Source organism: Eumetopias jubatus, unplaced genomic scaffold, assembly GCF_037043125.1.
Source record: "Eumetopias jubatus isolate StellerSeaLion01/CBP00866 unplaced genomic scaffold, mEumJub1_p1.0 scaffold_3, whole genome shotgun sequence".
Classification (NCBI taxonomy): domain Eukaryota; kingdom Metazoa; phylum Chordata; class Mammalia; order Carnivora; family Otariidae; genus Eumetopias; species Eumetopias jubatus.
In genome coordinates this window covers 62786470-62808960 of record NW_028274809.1, presented here as the reverse complement: position 1 = coordinate 62808960, position 22491 = coordinate 62786470, and the positions used below count along the sequence as shown (strand labels likewise).

Genomic DNA, 22491 nt, shown 5'->3' with positions numbered 1-22491 from the left:
CCTGCTATGCTTCTGGACCAAAATGAAGTCCAGTGTGGCAAGAGTAAATGGAAGAGGAGACAAGGAAGAAAAAGGGCCAGATTCTGAGGCATGGTGAGAAAGCACTACAGGTTTTGTTTGTTTTTTTGAGAGAGAAGATTAAGTGAAGATTAAGCGACTTATCCCTCTTCCCACCAGGGAGAACACTACCAATGCCAAATGTTTAAATCACCTAGCCATGCACACCACACATGTAGGATGACTTGGGGTGGCCGTAGCACAGCACCCACAGGGCACTGATGCCGTAATAAACGAGTCCTAAGAATAAGCTGCTCTAAGCACAGAGTGGCAGCAATAAAAGGATCTAAGGGACTGTCTGGTCTATGCCCTACTTGTCAGCCAAGGAAATTGGGATTCTGAGACTGTCACAGAGACAGTAGCCAACTGCTGAATAAAATGACAAAATTTAGATCTGCTGTTACACACAAGATTTTCGCCTACCGTGCTAAATAAAAGTAATGGAAAGGTTAGGACTGGGGTGGTTGGTAAAGAGGAAAGGAAAATGCATTGCCCAAACAAATAGGTCTGCAACACTGAAAGCTCAGCATTCCCAGAACAAGTGGTTTCCAAGCTATTCCCAGGCAGATGTCTCTGTATCACTCACCATCTGGTTGTTTCACAGGATGAACTGCAACAACCCCAAGAGGCTGCTGAATATTACGAATTATGACTGACTGGTTCCCACCATGCCACTTATTGGCTTGCACAACCTGATAGGTAGAGCGGTCAGTCCAGTACACGGAATCTTCAAAGAGAGTTAGGGCATAGGGATGTCGCAGAATCTGTGAAGCCAAAGAGAACAATGAGACTTTGCCCAGAAATAAAAAAGGTGAATAATATAGAAAAGGAAAAGGATATCTGCCCAAGAACATGGTTTCCTTTAGCATTTAATTATTTAATAAAGACATGGGGAAGTCACTATCAAGAGACACATACAAAAAGCACTGCTGACCTATACATATCCCATTATACCACCCCAAATTCTTTCACCTATGGTGTCATTTAGCCTTCCTTTTTACTCTGGTAATTACTCTGGGCATCCATTTTACGAATGAAAGCAACACAGAAGTGCAGAAAGTAAGACGACTTATTGGGATCCCCTACTCTCAAGCCTTAGCCCCCAGCCCATTATCACCACTCTTCATCCAGTTCTATCTCTGCCACTCACAAATTCACATAAATCTGGTAAGAGCCTAGATGTCTATTCCCTGAAGGTAGGGAGGCCCTGCCAGGGTCCCTTAAAGCCACAGAACCATCAACAATGACAACTGTAGTATTTTTTATTATTTTTTAGACTTATTTATTTTAGAGGCAGAGAGAGCAGGGGGAGGGGCAGAGGGAAAGGGGGAGAGAGAAACCCAAGCAGACTCCTGCTGAGCACGGATCCTGACTTGGGGCTTGATCTCAGGAGCTGACCTGAGCTGAAATCAAGAGTCGGACCGTTAACTGACTGAGCCACCCAGGCACCCCAACAATGACAATTTTAAATAGAAGTCAGTAACAGCTCTTTGGTGAAATACGTATTTTCTGCACTTTCCCATTTAACTTGTGAGAACAAATTCACCAGAATTTTCTGAATAAAAATTGATTAACATATAGAATTGTCTAATTAATATGTTGTACACCTGAAACCAATATAGCGTTATATATCAATTATACTCCAATAAAAGATACGAAATATGTAACAGACTGTGATTTAATTGAGAAATCTAAATATAAATTATTAATTTATGCTTAACACTTTTTTAATTTTTATTTTATTTTGTTATGTTAATCACCATACATTACATCATTAGTTTGTTGTTTTTTTTTAAAGACTTTTTATTTATTTATTTGACAGAGAGAAACAGTGAGAAAGGGATCACAAGCAGGGGAAGTGGGAGAGGGAGAAGCAGGCTTCCCGCTGAGCAGGGAGCCCGATGCGGGGCCTGATCCCAGCGCCCTGGGATCATGACCTGAGCCGAAGGCAGGCGCTTAACGACTGAGCCACCCAGGAGCCCCACATCATTAGTTTTTGATGCAGTGTTCCATGATTCATTGCTTTCATGTAACACCCAGTGCTCCATTCAGTACGTACTCTCTTTAATACCCATCACCAAGCTAACCCATCCCCCCACCACCCTCCCCTCTAGAACCGTCAGTTTGTTTCTCAGAGTCCATAGTCTCTCATGGTTCATCTCCCCCTCCGATTCCCCCCCTTCATTTTTCCCTTCCTGCTATCTTTTTTTTTTTTTTAACATGTAATGTAGTATTTGTTTCAGAGGTACAGGTCTGTGATTCAGCAGTCTTAACACACTTTTTTAAGGTGTAGAAGCAACAGATTAGCATCTACAGATCAACTAAATCACACAAACTATTAATCCTTCCTGGACACGGCACAATCTGACAATGAACTGGAATAAAAATATTTATTTTCTGTTAGAAAAGATGGATTGGCCCTCACTCCTGTTGCCACTTCCTGGATTGACCTTGTCTAAGACACAATAATCAATTTCTTAGTTTTCTTGTTACTCTATGTGCTTTCGACTAAGCCACTCTTGCGGGTTCAGTTTAGTTTTCCTCAATACCAACTTACCAAATCACTGGCTATCACCTGCCTCCGATGCTGTCCATTATAATCACAATAGTCTATGTAATCAAGATAGGAATCTATAAAGTAGAGCAGTCTGTTGGGGTAGTCAATAGTTATGCCACTAGGCCAGAAAATCTTCTCCTGGACAATGACAATGCGCAGACTGCCATCCATGCTGGCTCGCTCAATACGAGGGTGATGGCCCCAGTCAGACCAGAACATCACATGGTCACTGTGAAAAGAAATTCATCACCAATTGGAAAGGATATAGTTCAATCTGAGAATAACTGCCATTTTAAGATGACATCATCTTTAGGTTCTGCTTAAAATAAATCATCTCCAGTTCAGAATGTCTGTACAGAGTTTATTATTTCCTCTGAGTGTCCCAAAGTAAAACTGTAATCATAATGCAGTCATAAGCCATCTGGGTGTTTCTAAAATGTTCATAAAACATGCAGAACATTATGACAATGAAATGTCTCAATGCCTATTCATGTTTCTGTACAATCCACAAATAGTTCATCTAGAAAAATCCATCTGGCCTTGTTTATCTACGTTGTCGTTTTTTAAGATAAGAGAGGCATTTGTTCATCATTAGAGATCCATCATAAATTTCACTGGTGTGTAATACTTTACAATATCTAGGAAGTCTTCATTGCCATTGAGCATAATTTGCCTAACTCATGATCCTACAGAAAAGAATCTAAGAGAATCTTAAGTAAATTCAAGGAAAGAAGCCATCCAAGGTTTCAAAGCACCTGGCAGAATTTCTCCTTCCCTTCAGGACCAGCAGGCAAACATTTTCTTTCCTACATGACATAAAAGGGAACCCTAATAAACAACATGAAACTAAAGCAGGAAAATCTTGCTTTTTGTTGTTGTTGTATAACCATGAGATATCAAAGTTACAAACTGGCCCATCTATGGAATACTATTGTGTACATTCTATTAGAGACCTAATTATATAATTCTGTAACAATCAGTTCAATAGGTATTACCAGGCTAATGAATCAATGAATCATAATGAATCAACGTGTTCTTAAAGTGAACAACAAATTGCTCTCATGCACTATATGAAGAAGACTGAAAAGATAAAGGATGGATACCAATAACACCTGGTTGGTTACCATTTCTATAGAGATGTTTAAACAAAGTTTCATTTCAAATTTTGAGACATGCCTATCAGCCACATCAGGTTACTACTGTTTTTCCCTCATAACCGTGTCACAGCAGTATCATTAAAAAAAAAAGTCTTACCTATTTCTGGGATCTAATGCTAGTCCCCTTGGATTTGATACATTCTTACTAATCAGCACAGTCCTGTGGCTACCATCCAGTTTAGATACTTCAATTGTTTCCAGGGCATAGTCTGTCCAGTAAAGATTGCGACCTACCCAATCTACCACAATACTTTCAGTCATAGTGACACCACTGTTAAGTATCTAAAGACAAAAGTAAATAAAAAGTGAATTCTAAAGACAATAAATGCAAACACTGAAATTATATGAAAATCTAGAATAAGACAACTAAACCTGTCCTATGATTGCTTGTGAGGATGAGAAAATTTCGTCTTCCGTGTAGCTAACCACCAAATCAACAGTACGGCTTTCCAGGAAAAATATACTACATTTTGTAGAAATGAATACTCTAGGATACCTCTACTGTTTAACGTTTTTGCATTTAAACAAAAGCTCCATCCATTCACTAAATTGGCAACCCTATGAAACTTTATAATGTTCACATGCCAAAATACTATCTGATTAAATGATTAAATGCCAACAATTATAAAATAAAGTCCTAGGGGCAGAGGAAACATAACCACTAAGGGTCAAGAAACTAAAACTGTGGGAGATGGACTGAGAAACCTAACTAGATTAAAGCTAAGGAAAAACAACCCCTAACTCCCCTGTATTTTCCTCTGCTCTCATCCACTAGGAAAAAGAAAATTGTGAAGTCTCGGCATCGTGTGACCTGGAATTCAGAATCACGGATCTGCCTTCAGAGGCCAAATTCTTATCTAAAACACCCCATGTATTGGGAGTTACGAACTTCCAGGCCTCTTGGGTGCAATGTGGCCCAGAGGGGAATATGAGAGCTACCCAGGATGAGGTAGGACCTGCTCTCGCTGGTGAATAAGAGTATTAGACCCAAGACAGGGGGACTAGTCAGGCCAAAGATCAGCAGAAATGTACTTACTACTCTTCTGTCTGTTCCATTTTGAAATGCACTCCAGATTTTACCCTGACTTCCATCAGACCAAAAGACACGACCGCTGACTGAATCAAAATCAAGAGCTACAATGTGAGAACCATTCCGGACAATTGAATAGATATTGTGAACCTGGGAGGTGATATTGTCAGCAACAATCTGGTTCTGACTTGCCACAAGTAGCAACAGACTTTCAGATCCTGTCCAAGAAGAAAATACAAAAATGTCAATGAATGTGGGAGAAACCACAATTAAAACATCTTTTAAATATTTGATGCAATACTTTTTTTTAAAGAAGATTTTATTTATTTATTTGATAGAGAGAGACACAGTGAGAGAGGGAACACAAGCAGGGGGAGTGGGGGAGAGAGAAGCATGCTCACCACTGAGCAGGGAGCCTGATGTGGGGCTCGATCTCAGGACCCTGGGACCATGACCTAAGCTGAAGGCAGACGCTTAATAACTGAGCCACCCAGCCGCCCCTTGATGCAATACTTTTGATAACAGAAGAAAGATTTAACTCCAAACTATAGTACTAGGGAAAACAAACAAAAGTCCCTATAAAAAGAATTTATTTATTTCATCTTAATAGTTAGCTGATTTTCATGAGTATTTATTAACATAAGCTTTTGCCAAAATAGCTTTGTTCCTGGAATTATACTCCAATGTTTGTCTCACTATCAATCTGGAGCGAACTATACTTGCATTTTTCCAGTTACTATTTGTTATTTTTGTACCTACTTTTGAATATTGCTTATCTTCCTTCCTAGATTGTAGGCTTCCTAATAATGGGAATTAATTCTTAAATATTTTTATTTTGCAGCTGTGGCAGAGACTTTTAATTTACCTCTCAATACCCCCTCTCCATTTCCTTTTTAGTAATAAATGACGCCACGTTTTACCATGGCACATAGCCTTCACCCTCAACTTTATCCCCTGGACTGTCTACCATCTACATTCCTACTTGAAAAAGAAAGGAACTGTCTATTTTGTGTTACCCATCTTTATTTGGTCACATTTGAAGCAGTCAAATCAATATCTTAATACATAGTATAATCACCTTCACATTATGAAACTGAATTAATGTTGGTTGAATTGAGTCAATTAAGCATTACATAAAGATGCTTAAAAGTGATACAGAAATCACTTTTAAATAATACAAAAACCATTGCTATTATTTTAAATAGAAAATCATCTATTTATCCTTAAACCTCTATTTTCCAAAATATGTCAAGATCTTTATGAGTATTCACTTATTTAATCCTCATAATAAACTGAGGTTTAAGGAGGTTACATAACCCATCCAGGATTCAAGTCCATTTGACTCCAACGTTGTCAAATGCCTGCATGCAACATTTGATCTTAAACTCTGGAGTGTGCTGTTATACTGGCTGGAGTTAGTTCACTTTCAAGTTCAGTCATTACCTGTAACTTTGCAAGTCCTTCTGTCAGTGTCTAACGTGTATTCGTCATCACACCAGCACCGGAAAGAACCTCTCGTATTGAAACAATGCTGGCTACAAAAGCCTGGGACATTACATTCATCTATGTCTTCACAGGTCTTAGAATCATTGGCAAGCAGGTATCCTGATGGACACAGGCATTGAGCCCCAAAGGGCCCCTGAACACACTGGTGAGTACAACCACCATTGGAATCTAAGCAGTTATCCTGGTCTAGAATAAAGAAAGAGAATCACAAAGGGGAAAAGTCAGGAATCTTTGCTTTTTTGGTTCACTCTATTGTAATATTTGTCATACATTCTGATGCTACCTTCAATGTAATACCCAGGTAAGAACTAAGAGCAGCATTCACTTGGATGAGCTCCATAGGCTTGTCAGTGTCTGCTCTGATTTGCTTAAGGACTTACTGTCCTTCGCAATCACTGGACTGAAACCGCTTTCTTCACTATAACCCTCTATTATAACTCCATTTAGTGCAGTGAGAGAAACTTGGGGAGATATTGCTGGCATCAAGAAATACAAGTGTCATTGATAAAGCATGCAAAGAGACCTAAATGACTTCCCACTTGCTTCCTGACATTCTTCTACCTATAGAGAAATGGAAGACAAGACTTTGACATTCAACAGCAAGTGCTGGAAGATCTATGAAAGTGAATAAATGGAAAGGGAAAGGCAACTGGAACACTAGAGGGCACAGATCCACCAGCATGCCACCATTCCTTCTTTTAGGGCCAAAACAGCAATGCCTGAAGCCACCCAAAGTCGGTTCTTATGCCTGGGATGCAAATGCCCTCTGGTGCCATGTACAGTCTAACTTATTTTTCAGAGTCATGATATGAAACATGCTCCAGAGAGGGAAGTAAGTCAAAATGATTAGAATATTTTCAGCACAAACATAACCCATTTAAAATCGTAAGAATCTAAAATATTTTGCAATCATACCTGGCTGGGGTTCATCTGAGAGTGAGCATTGATTAAAGAGGAAAGAAAGAAAGGACAGTAATTAGGATTACATGCCAATCACAGGATTTTAATCACAGCAAACACAAATCCCCGGACTTCATTTGTTTTGTGGCAAGTTCTGATTGAAATTAGAAAATACTGAAGTTAGAAAACCTTAGGACCACAGTCCAAAAAAATTTTAATTTGACAATCTAATGGCCTCATTTAGTCTCATTTTTCTAAAAAATAAGTAAAAACACAGAACCAAATGCAAAGGATTTAATGAGAAGTATCATCCAGTGGTGATTTATTTGAATTCCAGGATGCTTAGCCCTACACAGATTCGAACTCATAGAGGACCCAAAATCCCTTCCTTAAAGCTACATGGTGACTGAGACAATGGTGATGCACAGCAGGCCACTGTATGCTCAGAACGAATTTATGGCCATTAAACTGTGGTCAGGAAACTTACTGCAAAGTGGGGATTCATCTGTCCCATTGGGGCAGTCAAAGATGCCATCACACACTGCACTCAGATTCACACAGATGCTATGGCCAGGGCAATGCCATTGCCAACTGGGACAGTGAAAGGCCTGAGTGGGGCAGTCCTTCTCATCACTCAGATCCCTGCAGTCATTGTCCCCATCACAGAGCCAATCTCTGAGGATGCAGTTTCCATTTTCACACAGGAAATGAGATGGAGGGCAGGTCCTGGGGGCACAGCCATGGTGCTCATCAGATCCAAAGATGCAGTCTTGATGCCCATCACACTCCCAGCTCTTCGGGATGCAGACACCATCTGCTTGGCACTGAAATTCATCTGAGTGGCACATACCGGGAGGCCTTGTTGCTAAGAGAAATGCATGGGGGAGATGGGCTTGTGAATGCAATTCATAATCCTTCTTATGTAATTCCTAGATTCACAGGAAATGATTTTGGATCAAGGGTACATTTAAGAGAATGACTATGACAAATTTAATATTAAAATCTAAAACAACATAGGGTTCTCAGACATGTGGTAAAGAAAAATCTTTATATGTGTCCAACAAGTCCCTGGGTCAAAAGAAAATTCTGTTTCCTATGTTTTTAATGTTCATTCAATTACGGGTTAAATCAAATTTATCTGCCTCTTTATTAAATAATCACCAGTGCATTTCAATAGAGCTTAAACAGCCATTAATTTGTTACTTTGAATTCATGTGTTTAATATCATATATTTGGGTGTTATTAATTTTCCCTCAAGCAACCTACGCCCAATGAAACCAGCACACATTAAGTAAACAAAAGGTGACAGTAAATCCTTACTTCTTTGTAAACTTTCCACTATTCATTAAGCAATCCTGGATAGATAAGAGTTGCTTCCCTATCTCACAGGGGTAAACCCAAGCTTCCTCCCAGGGGCCTTGTAAGGCAACAGCAAGTCAGTGGCAATTGGCAGTTTAACCACAAATTATCACAGAAGAATCCATACTTTCAACATAAACCAGGAAAATCAATGATTAAGAATCTCTGGGTGTTGTAAACATCTATAAAGTATTAAGCATTTTATTTGACTTTTCTTTTTATCCATAGATTTAAATACTTTTTTTCTGATTGGGGAGGAAAATTAATAAAAACCTACTTTTTATGATCCAAAACACTATTATTCTAACAAATGATCTCCTTACTGACAATCTTTTAAAGTCCAAAATCCACGGAACACAAAAAGTGAGCAAAAAGAGATACCATCCACCATAGTTCTCCAGCCCATGGAGATTATAGATCCATCAGATTTATATTCCATAAGTGCTCCTTGAATCCTATGACTAGAAGGAATTTCTTTTCTGTGAACCTCAAATGAATTTTATCTGTACCATTTCTAAGGCCCTTATAACTGTGTACTTTGCTTCAGTTATCTCTTAGGTTATATAATTTTTCTTACTTTAAGGAACATCTTAGCAGATATTCAACAAATAATAGCTTAAGTGAATTCATTCAAGTCAATATCAAATACCACTTCACACCATATCTGTACCATGATTTGATCTCTCTATTGAGATTTAAAAGAAACCATTAAGACATCTTTATGTATAAGAAGCCTCAAAAACTTGAAACCCACTAATCTGGGATATCCTAGGAAAAATTAATAGTAAGAACAAAAATATCTAAGAATATTTAACCTACCTAAGGGACCATTGGAAAGTGTCCATTTATACAACCACTGGATTCACAAATTAGAAGTCATTATTTGGAAATACCTAGTCAACTTTACTGTATGTTCAATACCGCATTCCTTTGATAATAGTTTGTAATTCAGGCTGTCTTCCCTCCAAAGTTTATCCGAATTAGAGAAAACCTACAGTAATATCAATGCTGGTAAAACTGAAACATGCAGGGGCACCTGGGTGGTGCAGTTGCTTAAGCGTTCAACTCTTGATTTCAGCTCAGGTCAAGATCTCAGGGTCCTGAGACCTCAGCCCCTGTGCCGGGGTCCGCCCTCAGCATGGAGTCGGCCTGAGATTCTCTCTCTCCCTCTCCCTCTGCCATTCCCCTTGCTCGTACTCTCTCTCTCCCCCACCCCAAAAGGAATAAAATCTTTTAAGAAAAATGAAACATGCAGATATATGGTACTTACAACAGTCTATCTCATCAGAGTGATCACTGCAGTCAAAAACCCCATCACAATGATATATGTTACTAATACACCGACCCTCACTGGTACATTTGAATTGAGAAGCAGTGCAATTAATTACTGAGAATGAAAAAAAAAAGCATTAGAAATTAGCTCAAGAAGAAAACCACTAAACACTGAGATTATTTTTAAACATCATGAATAAAAATAAAGCAATCTACTTACCACAACCAGCTTCATCAGATCCATCAACACAGTCCTTGTCCCCATCACAGACAAAAGATAGGTCAATACATCGATGATCAGGACAACGAAACTGACTAGGTAGGCATGTCTCTGTAAGTTCTAATGTCATTCAAAAACAAAACCAAGTAACAGTTTATTTCTTGTTCAGTGTGTACCAGAGCCAAACTGCAAAACGCTAAGGAGATACACAAGTCATCTCATTTGTACGTGTGTTCAAAATTCCTTCCAATCGGCCACAGTGCCAAAGTCAGCCCAGCAAGAGCACACAAAACCAGGACAGTTTTTGGAAAGAGGAATAAAAAGATTATAGGTGAGAGTCAGAATCTGCGACTACACTTTGAAAAATAGACTATGCTTTCATAGTGAGCATCATGAACTTGGACTGGACTACACCTCATGATTATTATTGAAGTCTGTGACTGTAAAGCTAAGCAATGGAGCCCAACTAGACACCATGGTCGGCATGACTCATATGCCTAGCAGCAACAGTATACAGACAGATCAAAACTGCATTTAATCCAAAGTCTAAGCAGAACAATTAATTCTAGAAACCAGGGTCCCACCTTGCTGAAGAGACATAGCCTTTAGAGTCAGATGTGCTGGCTGCACCATCCACAACATGAAGCTGTATTAAATATAGACTCACAGAATGTGAAAGCTAGAAGAGATCTTAAAGTCCAAATGCTACAGAGGAAAGTGACTTGCCTATTCATGCAAACAGGACTAGGCCTTCATCCAGGGAACTCCACCCTAAACCATTATTACAGACACAAAACCAAACAATAACCTAAAGGAAATCAGAACTAGCAAGATGAAAAGCAGGCAGACAGTACTAACAGATTTCCATGCCTCTGTATTTTATCCCCTTTTTGCTTCTATGAAACGAAAAGAAAAACCAGTAGCCAAATGTCTGGATCATTTATATGATTTAGAAAAAAAACAAATTTGCCTTAAATATATGAAAAGTCAGTGGAGGAATTTTTTCCCCAGTTTGTGTCTGGATGTTAGACATCAGAGACAGTCCTTGTTTTGCATCCATAGAACTAACTCAGTGCTCAGGAGGAGTCTATGCTTCTTGTGTCTTTGCTCTTATAGCCTATGGATATGGGAATTGACAGACGGAACAGATGTGACTACGATACAATAAAAATTGTGTGAGCCTTAAAGTGTGAGAGGCCTACTGATTGTTCAAATCTATTCACTAGGCTGACCAACCACGAGAAATCTGTTCCAAACTTACGGCAGTTCTTTTCATCAGATCCATCCGCACAATCGTTATCTGTGTCGCAGAGCCAGCTCCTTGGAATACACAGATGATTATCACAGGTGAAGAAGGAAGCAGGGCAGGAAGTGGGTGCTTGGGAGGGACAGTTCTGCTCATCACTGCCATCCACACAGTCGTACTGCTTGTCACACCTCCAGTGTGCAGGGATGCACTCTCCGTGGCCACAGGTGAATGCTGAAGGTGCACAGGAATTATCTACAACGAAAACAAACTGGTCACAAAGACATTTGTTTTTACAGCCTGTTAAATGAGTTCTCACCTTGTAAAGGCCCAGTTCTTCTTTTTCAATGGGAGCAATGTACAAAATAAGAAGAGTATGTTGGCTAACTGAACTTAATAAAAAAAAGAAGAAATGTGCAAGTCATTCTCATCATCATCATCATCACTAGTGGACATTTCTTTAGCAATTATCATATACCAGGCATTTTTCTAAATGCTTCATATATTTTTTTTCTCTCTTAATCCTCACAAGAATGCTGTGAAGTATGTAGAATTATCTGCATTTTACAGATGAGGAAACTGAGGCTTTGAGAGATTTAGGAATCTGCCCCATATTCAATCTCTCGTTGGTATGATCTGAGGCCCATCCCTTACTTCTAAGCTAGTTCCTCTAATCACAATTTCACACTTAGTTTAGAGAAACCTTGAAAATGTGCCATTTGAAAAATGCAAATTGATAAAATATTTGGGTAAAATTTTGTACTTTTAGAAACAGAAAGATAATAGACCAAAGAGAAAATTTTAGAAATTTCAGAAAAGTACAAGTGGGCACTTTTATTTTCAAAACTGACCCTCTTCTTTCTCTCCAAAAAGACAGGTTATTATTACTATTGATCTCACCTTGGTAGAGATTTCTTAAGATTTCAATTGTTCTTTACCTATTTTTTTTTATTTTAATGGAATGCTTTTGTTTTCTGCAATAGCATTCATTAGGCCCCAGACTTTATAGACTGGATTACCATTGAAAGAAAAATATAAATGTCAAGACCACCATTTCACCCCTATTTTACTCCAAAGTGGGGGAAAGGGAATACAGCACATGGATTTTCAAATGCAATTATTCCAAGTACCTATTCTGAAATACTATTCTCTCAGATACTAAAGATTATATAAACCTATTTATTTTGATATGATTTTTTGAGGTTCTTGCCAAGATGTCATGACTGTATTGGTGATCCAAATAGCCAATGTCAGAGAAAAAATACTGTTAGTGAATATAGTCCAGATCAATAGTAGAAATCATTGGTAAACATTATCTATTAAGGATATTTATTATCTAGCTTCCTAAAGCCTTGGGGTACATATTAAAAAGCTGAAATTCTAAAAGATTTTTTCCCAAAGAGGTAACCCAACCTTTAAAAAAAAAAAAAAAAGGCCCACCTCTCTCTGTTCTACTCATCTCAGAAAGTATCTTCTGTGTGTAAGTTACTTACTGAATTGGCCACATAGGAGCTCATCACTGTTATCATGACAGTCATCTACTCCATCACAGTGGTAGTTACTGGGCACACATCTGCCATTGCTACAGGGAAAGGAAAAGGAGCCACACTGCTCCATGGGTGGTTCACGGGACGGGTCTTCCTGGCATGTCAAGTGATTAGAAGTCAAACTCATTCCATACGGGCAACCACACACCCGCTGGAAATTTGGCACTGGGAAGCAAAAGTGGCTGCAATCACCATTTGGATGTGTGGGTCGATTACAGTAGTTAGAACCTGAAAAAGCAATGCCCGAGGTGAGTTATGGTCATTTCCGCTGGGTTGATCAGTTGAAGGAAAACAAATAGGAAAAGAACAACATTCAGACCCAACACTACAAAGTAGCTTCTTTCTGGAAATCAACATGCCAAATATAACATTCAGTGTAAACACAGAAAAAGTCCTTAAAATGTGTTTTTCCCAAAAATACTTTTAGGGTTAACAGAATTGAACAGAGATTTTAAGTCTTATGTTATTTAACTATCTGGGTGACAGGAATGTATATCAGGAGCTATACTAAATCATTAAGTACTAAAGAGAAAAGAAGCCATCATGTTAAATAAATACAAACATATGAAAGATTGTGGAAATCTCACCAATCTGAGTGTTAGCATCATATGACTTCACATGCATTATATTAGTGATACCACTTCGGATAACCCTCATGTCTCCACCATCCGTTTTCCTGACTCGAACGATAGCACCCAGTCTCCAGTCAGTAAAAAACACATGGTCTAAGAAGAAACACCAGTGATTGGTATTTTCATCACAACTCACTTATAAATCATTTTGGAAAATGCAATAGGCTTGTAACACTTCTTTCAAATGTGAGAAGATTTTCCCATAAATATCTGTAATATGTTTCTGTAATCATTTTCTGTGACTTCTTACTCTCTAGGAATGACTCTTTACAAGGCAAAGGCGATATATTTAATGATACCAGGGTTCCGGTTCAGGCAGGCATGTATGGAGTATTGCAATGGCATTTAATAGCCATTAGGTTTAGACTTCCATAGGTAAAAATGAAATTTTGGATTATTCGATAGAACATTAGATGTACCTCATGTGACTGAGTTCTTAGCCCAGCTAAAGCACTAAACTTCTGAGTGCTTACAGGCAAATACTTAACTGTGTGAGGGTTCTTTTTTTTTTTTTGGTAAAATTAAGGAAATAGACTAAATCTCTAAGCTCCCTTTCAGATCAAACATTCTATATAACCCGTCTTAACTAAAGACACTAATTTTTTTTTTTTACACTCAACTTTACTAGGAAGCTGTTGAGAAGGAAAAGTACAGATCTAGTGCAAAAAGGCACTTTTGCTGTAGCTCTGGAGATCAATAAAATTATTCACAGAAGTATGTCTACCCCTACAGTTATAGTCATATTCCATGAAGTTCAAAATAGTAAGACAGAGGCATCACAAGATTCTGAACTTCAAAAATCTAGTCTTGTTCACTTTACACTAGCTACCAAAGCAGGGAAGTGAACGTATACATTTTTAATAGAATCAGTGGATTTTTCTCTTTAACAATACTTTGTTAAAGTAACCAGCTAACCAAAAAATGCCTAAAATGCCACAAATTTTATCATTAGACCAGTTTTCCTTATCTGTGGCCTAATCAATGACTAATCAGTCACTGACTTACTAAATCTTATCTAGACTGAGTCCCACCACTCATGAAGGTATCTTACTATACTTAAATAGATAAGAAGTTCAATAAACCTTTCACTCCTATGTGGTGCAGATAGTCAAGCAGATCTAGCCTTTCACTAAAAATAATGATGATTTCTATGGTGTTGTGCAATCAAAGATTTTTCCATAAGAAATTCACAATGAGGGCAGTGTTGAGAGAAACTTGTTATTATTATTATTACTACTACTATTATTATTTAGGGAACATTGTGTTGTTTTCGGAAGTATGCACTAAAATTTTTTTCATACTGATAAAACCAAAAGGTATTGAAACTGCATTTTTGTTCAATCCCAAAGCATTTCATCAACAGCAGAGAAAATTTAACATTCTTACAATGTTCCGATGTAACAGCAAACGGCTGTCTGACATCATTAATGAAAAGAGAGTGAATAAATGGGAAGGCATAAAGTGGAAGGGATGAGTATTTATAATTGACTCATCTCATCAAAAATCTTACTCTTTCAAGAGCATTTTTAAAGTATTTTTAAATACCATGCACTCCTGCACAGATAGACAGCAGGATGGAACTTGCAATATATTTACTAGCTATTCATTCCACACTATATGAGTGGGAGAATGTCTTTGATTTACAGTCAGTGTCTAGTCTTTTAAAGCACCTGGCTGATTATTCAGAGTAGAAGTTTCAACCAGGGACACAACTAGCATCTGGGGAGGGCCTTTGGTGGATCACAAAATGGCATTTCTCTAACTGGACTAATTATGGTTTGTCAAAGAGAACCAGGGTAGATTTTAGTCTCTCCTCACCCTTTTGGCCTGGCACTTTTGTGCAATGCACAAGCTATACAATCATTCACAGAAACCTTATTTTCAAGACTAGACAAACCACCTGTTTCACAAGTGCCAAGCTACATTCTTATTCCCAACCCACACCACCACGCCTCCACTCAAGAGGGAAACTGATACATCAGTGTGAGATCCCTAAGGCTGTAGTTTCCCAGAATTCCATGCCCCCAGCAATCTTTACTAGCAGCAGTAAATTGTTGGAAAGTTTGATAAAGAAACAAGAATATCTTGCTATTTTTCACAAGCCATATTCTAACATTTGTATATAACAATGATGTCAGTTACCCAACATGTGTCTAAAAAGCTTCAGAGCCATTCAGTGACTACGCAGTTGATAAATATTTGTAATAATTTTTCCACAAGGATTCTGAGGACATTCTTACAGAGAAAAACAAAACACTACAAGTTACCACAAACGCTCTTGCTGGTTTATTCCTGAAAATTATGAAAGCAGTAGTTTATTATTTCCTTGCGGGATATTTATGTAATAGAGCACTTGGGAAGTTCAACTTTATAATACATGCAATCTACAAAATGCTATACCTATATAAGTTGTCAATTATTATCTAAAAGCATCTAAAAGAAAAAATACACTCTAAAAGTGAAATGTTCAGTCAAAAAAAACAAATGTTTTGTCTATACATATAATAGCACCATTTTCATTTTTTGTACTCTAAAGTAACCAACTTTTCTGTAAGTGTGAGATTGTCAAATGAGGATGAGTCTACTGTTAACAATTTGCAGAGTATAAAAACAACACACACTTCCACTGCTTCAAAGCATACCTTCAAAGACAGTAAGTCCAAATGGATGAGTCATCTGCTGTATATGGCCCAGGTTTCTTCTGTCTAAACCATCAAAGGTGCTGTGCTCGATTTTATCAAAAAAGGCATCTACCCAGTACAACCGTAAAGCACTAAAATGATAAAATACTTAGTTATGTGTTATGCAGAAGCTAGTAATGCACCCTTTACACTGAGGGCATTCATAAATGGCATGTTCAGTTGAAACATTATTGTTAACATTTATTAAACAAAGTTCTTTAAAAATTAAATTATACCCATTAAAAATGTAATAGTTTTATGCCCCCCAAAGATACAGTACTTTCATAAGTGAGTTTTAATTATTTATCTTAGAAAACTTAAAATGGGGGCACCTGAGTGGCTCAGTTGGTTAAGCATCTGCCTTTGGCTCAGGTCATGATCCCAGGGTCCTGGGATCGAGCCCCACGTGGGTCTCCCTGCTCAGTGGGGAGTCTGCTTCTCCCTCTCCCACTGCCCCTCCCCCCTGCTCATTCTCTCTCTCTCTGTAATAAATAAATAAAATCTTTAAAGAAAAAGAAAACTTAAAATGTTGTTGTCTTCAAGTTAGGTATTTTCTTTTTCTTTTTTTTTTTAAAGATTTATTTATTTATTTTGAGAGAGTGAGAATGAGAGAGAGAGAGAGAGTACATGAGAGTGGGGAGGGTTAGAGGGAGAAGCAGACTCCCCGCTGAGCAGGGAGCCCGATGAGGGACTCGATCCCGGGACTCCAGGATCATGACCTGAGCCGAAGGCAGTCACTTAACCAACTGAGCCACCCAGGCGCCCTAGGTATTTTATTTTTCTCCTGGTTAAGTCCACAAGTTAAGAAAGCCATGTTTAAAAGGCTAAATACATTTCTTTCGTCTCTCCTATAAACTACTTTGGCATTTCATGTCTGTAAGCTTTTTTACCCTGTTACCTTTTCCTATATTCCTAGATATATCATTAACTTCCTGAGAATTCTGTCTTATACTTCAAAATTCTCCCAGTGTGTGTGTGTGTGTGTGTGTGTGTGTGTGTATGCAAATACATATATATGTACGCAAATATGCATTTGTTGATTAACTGAAACCAAAGATTTCCTATCCTCAAGATGCCCTCTATGAAAATTATACATGACCTGAACTTCATCAAATCCCTATCCTACTTCTAATGGGATGTGGGTCTTGCCTCCTCTATACTGACCTTCCAAAGGTCCTATCCTTCTGCCTCCTCTATCGATTTCCTCAGAATATTCATGAATGCATTAGTTTTCATCCCAGCAGAATTTGGCAACTATGTTTGTGTTGTTTGTGTCCTTGTATCATTCTATAGCCTTCTCCCAGCACCAATCAATGATGTAAAAATATGAGTGCAAGTAATACCTGTTTCCTTACTCCATCACATTGCTTCATAATTATTTCACAGTAAGTGGGAACTCAGTACTTTGGGATGATTCCTACTCACCCCCAATCAATGGCCAACCCATTGGGCCATCCAAGAGTAGTGTTTACTATTGGCAAAAGGTTAGATCCATCACACCACGCTCTCATAATTTTAGCAGGACGGAACCAATCAGTGAAGAATATGTACCTTAAAAAAAAAAAGAGGTAATAAATCAACCATGTTAACAGTGGAACAATATACATGACTTGGAGAGATTTAGCACAAACTCAGATTTTCCAGAGACTTGCTACAACTAATTTCATTTTCTGCATATGCTATCAGGCTTACACGGAAAAAGTAAAATCTCCTTAATAAGCAGATTCAGATTGAGTATACAACTGATCTAACTCTTATTTTTTTGATCTCTTAATTAAAAGTTTGGTTATCAACATATAACCAACGTCACAAATACAAATGGCATTAAAATGAGCATCCAGAGGAGAGAACCACTGTGCTAGACCTAGGACCTAAAACTGTTGTCACCAAGTAGGTTCTTTAAAAAGACAAAATTCGGGTTATGTTTTATGATTCTATTTTTTAAGCAATCCTTATACCCAACATGGGGCTTGAAACTACAATCCCGACACTGAGTCACACACTCCACCAACTGAGCCAGCCAGGCACCCCTGGGTTACATTTTAAATACTCCGAAGTTGTTCAAATGAAATGATACACTATGAGCAAGAAAACAGATTTTAATCTCTCTTTCCTCTCCTAGATTAAACATCTAGGACACACTAGATAACTGTTTAGTCATCTTCCACAAGGAATTATCAATTTGCAGGAAAGCATTTCATCTCTGATGAAGAATGCACCCAAATCAACATACCTCTTGTACAATCTCTACCCAAGGCATGTTTTTTTATTGAGGAGTGACAAAAAGAAAAATCTAGGGGGAAAAAAATTCTCTTTCATGTGAGCCTTAGAACTAAAATTAGTCTTTTCCAAAACTAACTTTCTGAAATGTGACTTAATATTCTTTTAAATGAAGGAGTCAGTAGGAAAGGAATTTAACAGCTTTTTCAAAACCAAATGCCAAAGATTTAGTTTAAGATAAATTCATTAGAAAATCAACTCTCTACAGGGCAATAAAATTTCTTATTAATAGTACCACCAGTTTTTAAATGTTTCTTACATTATTTCACAGGGAGAAAATTTAAATACAAAATAAGCATTCTAGAGGCCTCATACAGAGTTCTTTGACACAAAGGCTTTGTAGTCAAGTAGGCCTGGAATTTGAATCCTAACTGTTGCTTAACAGGTAGCCTATCCACCTGGCTCACAAACCAGCTTTTGAGTTAGACAAGATTATGTAAAGTGCTTACTAGGTGCCCTCCATTAATTAGGCTTCAGTGAAGTCCCACTCATTTTCTTTTTTTTTTTTTATTCCACTCAAGTACAACTACCCAGCTCAGACTTGTTCCAAACAAACATATTAGCTACTAACCATATTTAAATTAGAAAGGTAAGAACCTAAAAAGAATAGTATAAACTGTTCTTTCTTGTCTGACACTACCAATCATGGAGTGATTAAACATGAAACTCAGTCTGTAGTCTGAAAGACTTTTTATTCTGAAAACTACTGAATGATTAAGCAAGTTTTGCTAAGCTTTATATCAATACATTAAAGCAAGGAAAGAATTTGAGCCTTTCCTGATAATTCCACTGTACATTCAATCCTCCTCTACTGAATCTGTATCACATTGTTGGTCCTCTTCAATTGTGGAAAAAAACCCACACTTCAGTGAAAAAAACCCACACTTCAGTGAAGACTGGGAAAGCTGAAACTAAGGAGATAAAGTGATTACTTAAGCTTATGCTAAAGGGATAAAATTTAAGGTTATTTCAATTTATATAGTTCAATCTTACATTTGCTGAACTTGCCAAATAACTGTGGCATCACTTTTCCATAACTTTAAAAGACATACAGTTGCAAGCTCTTCAGAAAATATGAACACACTTACCCAGCAATAGGATGAACTACGATTGATCGTGGGTTATTTAAATTCTGGATTATTGCACGTCTCAATTTATCAGCTAGCCTCATGACACTGATACTCCTGTAAGAAGCATCTGTCCAATAGAGATTCTTTGAAATCCAGTCAAAAGTCAAACTTTCAACACTTTCCACCCTGTTGGCAGTCAGAATTTCTCTTCCTGTAAGTTGAAAAATGGACAAGGTTTAAACTAAGCATATTTTATGACATACATTTTCCTACTACTGCATATTTAAATTGTGTCAGAGTTACAGAATATTTCAGTAACCCATATGGAATTCTTTAAAAAAAAAAAACTAAACTGCCAAGCAACAACATGAGATAAACCTAGAATCTATCCATTCCCAAAAGTTTGGATCTCAAAGAACAGATATGATTCTGATAAACAGAACCAGAAGTGGTATGCCCTACATTTACTCCCTCGTTCAACCTTCCAGAAAAAGAAAAAAAAAAAAGAAAGAAAGAAATTCTCATTGCAGAACATCTTAAGAGAAGATACCTGAGTTCACATATTCACAAACACCACCCACAGACAGCTTTGGTAAGCTGACACCACGAGGTACGAATGGCGGGGGCGGGGGGAATCTCTGAGGTGTGATGACCCAACCTTCTCATCAACAGCCTTTCAAAAACCTCAACGTTGCCACATTTTAAAAAGACCAGTGAAGATACCAAAAGAAAATCAGAGCTGGGTACAGGAGAAAAAAAAGATCTCGTTCCTCTTTGTGAAATTTTTATGTCTTTTCCTCTCTATTTCCTATTTTTTACTAAAGAAAATCTGAGCCACAGTGAAAGATAACACTTTTTTTGAAGTAGGAAAACCAATCTTAGTGCTTTTTCCATTCATCTACTTAGTGAATTATAAAAACAAAGTCCTCTCTGTGCTAGGTACCATACTAGAAACTTAGGAAACATAATATTGCTAATAGTATTAATAATAATAGCTTATATTGAACACTAATTATGAGCCAGGAACTGGTCCAAGAATTTTACATGGATTCATCAACCCTTACAATAGTTCAATCAACGTATTATTAGGGGGCACCTGGGTGGCTCAGTCAGTTAAGCACCTGCCTTCGGCTGAGGTCATGATCCCAGGATTCTGGGATCAAGTCCCGCATCGGACTCCTTGCTCGGTGGGGAGCTCGCTTCTAACTGCCTGCAGTTCCCTCTGCTTATGTGCTCTCACTCTCTCTCTCAAGTAAATAAATAAAATCTTTTAAAAAAAAAAGTATTATTAGTATCCTTATTTTGCAGATGAGGAAACTGAGTCCTAGAAAAGTGAAGCATCTTGAAAGAAGTGTGGAAACTGCCTTCAAGGGATTTATAATGAAGTGAGAGAGAGGAGAGGAGGCAATTAGGCCAAGGGGCAAAAATCAAAGAGTAATGGGTGTTATGATAGAGGTACACACAGAATGATATGAAACACAGAGTCCAAATGAATCATATGGCAAGGTGGAGGTGAGGAAAAGTTTCCCAAAGGAAGTGTGCTGAATTGGGTGCTAATAGGAAAGCAAAGGCTTTCGTCATGCTTTTTGTCAATGTCAAGTCTATACTGAGCAAGTTACCTTTTAAAATATTCTATAGTCATTGGTTAAACTTTCTATGCTTTGGTGAGGGAGGTATTACGTTGCTCTATTACGTGAGAGGGAGACAGACTGAGAACTCTACATTTCAGAGGTTAATGAGTTAATGATAGAGGCTAAAAGAAAGGGAGAAGTTCATATTTAAACCACCAGATCCTGGGAGGAATGGGGGAATAAGAGGGGAAGGGAGAGTGGTCATGCTCTATGCTAAGGCAGGAGGTCTGTGAAAAATGGGGTACAGATGCCCACTTAGACCTACTGGTTTTGAGGTGGTGGTGGGATATATGGTGAAATATCCAAAAGGCAGTTGGCATTATGGGATGGAACCTTAGAGAGCTTAGAAAGAGATTTATAGAGCCTTCCCTGATCTTTCCCTCATTCCCCAGGTTAGGAGGAAAATCATTAAGTAAATGCCCTATCATAAGTCTCCCCACACTGATTTATAAATCACTATCTAAATAGTTAATCAAAGACATGGAAGGCACAAAGTTATGTAGAAGATGAAGAAGAAGAAGAGAACCAGTGTTGAACATTAGAGAACACAGTTGTTTAGGAAACAAGCAAAGAAGGAAAGACCTGTTAAAGAACACCAGAAAGAATGGCCAAGAAAGAGAAGGAAATGAGACTGGAGGTGACTGAGATGAGAAGGGTTTCAAGTGACATAGTTGGCCAACTGGGATGGAATGAGAAATAAGTGAGAAGTACAAACGTAGAAGTGAGAACAGGAACATGTAGTCCAACCATGAAAAGGAGGAGAGCTGTAACTAGAGAGACACATGGACGGGCAGGTGGGTTGAATTTTTAGAATGAGAGATTTGAGCATATGTGAGTTCCCTGAGAGCTTCATTCAGCTGATCTTGACTTTAATCTGATTTCTGACAATTCATTTTCTATACGTGTACTCACCGACACTTCTTCCTCTCCCTGGAAAACAGCAACGTAATACCTCCCTCACCAAAGCATAGAAAGTTTAACCACTGACTATAGAATATTTTCAAAGGTAACTTGTTCAATATATAGACTTGACATTGACAAAAAGCATGATGAGCATTCCAGTTTGACAAAGCAGAAAGGAGCTGACCTGTGAGATGCCAGTAGGAGACTGAGCCTACATGGGGCTCGGAGGCCCAAGACTGCCTTTTGGTGAGAACTAAGACTGACTGGAGTTCTCCAAGCTCTGGGGACCTAACTCTGGTCCGCAGAAAAGATGCATTCTGGTTCAAAGTAGAAGACCGACCACACGTTTTCTCCTCTTCCATCCAAACTCTTAAAATTACAGTCCAGGGACAGCAGAAAAGAGATTTCCATGGTTTAGAAAACAAAGTGATTGGAGGGGTAGT

At 38.1% G+C, this 22491-nt stretch overlaps 1 protein-coding gene across 1 annotated transcript in view; it reads right to left on the bottom strand.

Annotated features, from left to right (window-relative positions):
• Nucleotides 1–22491, bottom strand: part of LRP2 (LDL receptor related protein 2) — a 195337-nt gene that overhangs the window by 91606 nt on the left and 81240 nt on the right. Inside the window, exons 17-30 of the mRNA XM_028123757.2 lie at nt 19533–19725; nt 17590–17715; nt 16126–16256; nt 13439–13576; nt 12798–13079; nt 11320–11559; nt 10059–10178; nt 9837–9953; nt 7695–8072; nt 6245–6493; nt 4808–5019; nt 3869–4053; nt 2615–2843; nt 644–821 (exon numbers count right to left, since the gene is read on the bottom strand). Coding sequence (XP_027979558.2) covers nt 644–821; nt 2615–2843; nt 3869–4053; nt 4808–5019; nt 6245–6493; nt 7695–8072; nt 9837–9953; nt 10059–10178; nt 11320–11559; nt 12798–13079; nt 13439–13576; nt 16126–16256; nt 17590–17715; nt 19533–19725 — 2778 coding nt within the window. The remainder of the gene's footprint in view (nt 1–643; nt 822–2614; nt 2844–3868; nt 4054–4807; nt 5020–6244; nt 6494–7694; nt 8073–9836; nt 9954–10058; nt 10179–11319; nt 11560–12797; nt 13080–13438; nt 13577–16125; nt 16257–17589; nt 17716–19532; nt 19726–22491) is intronic.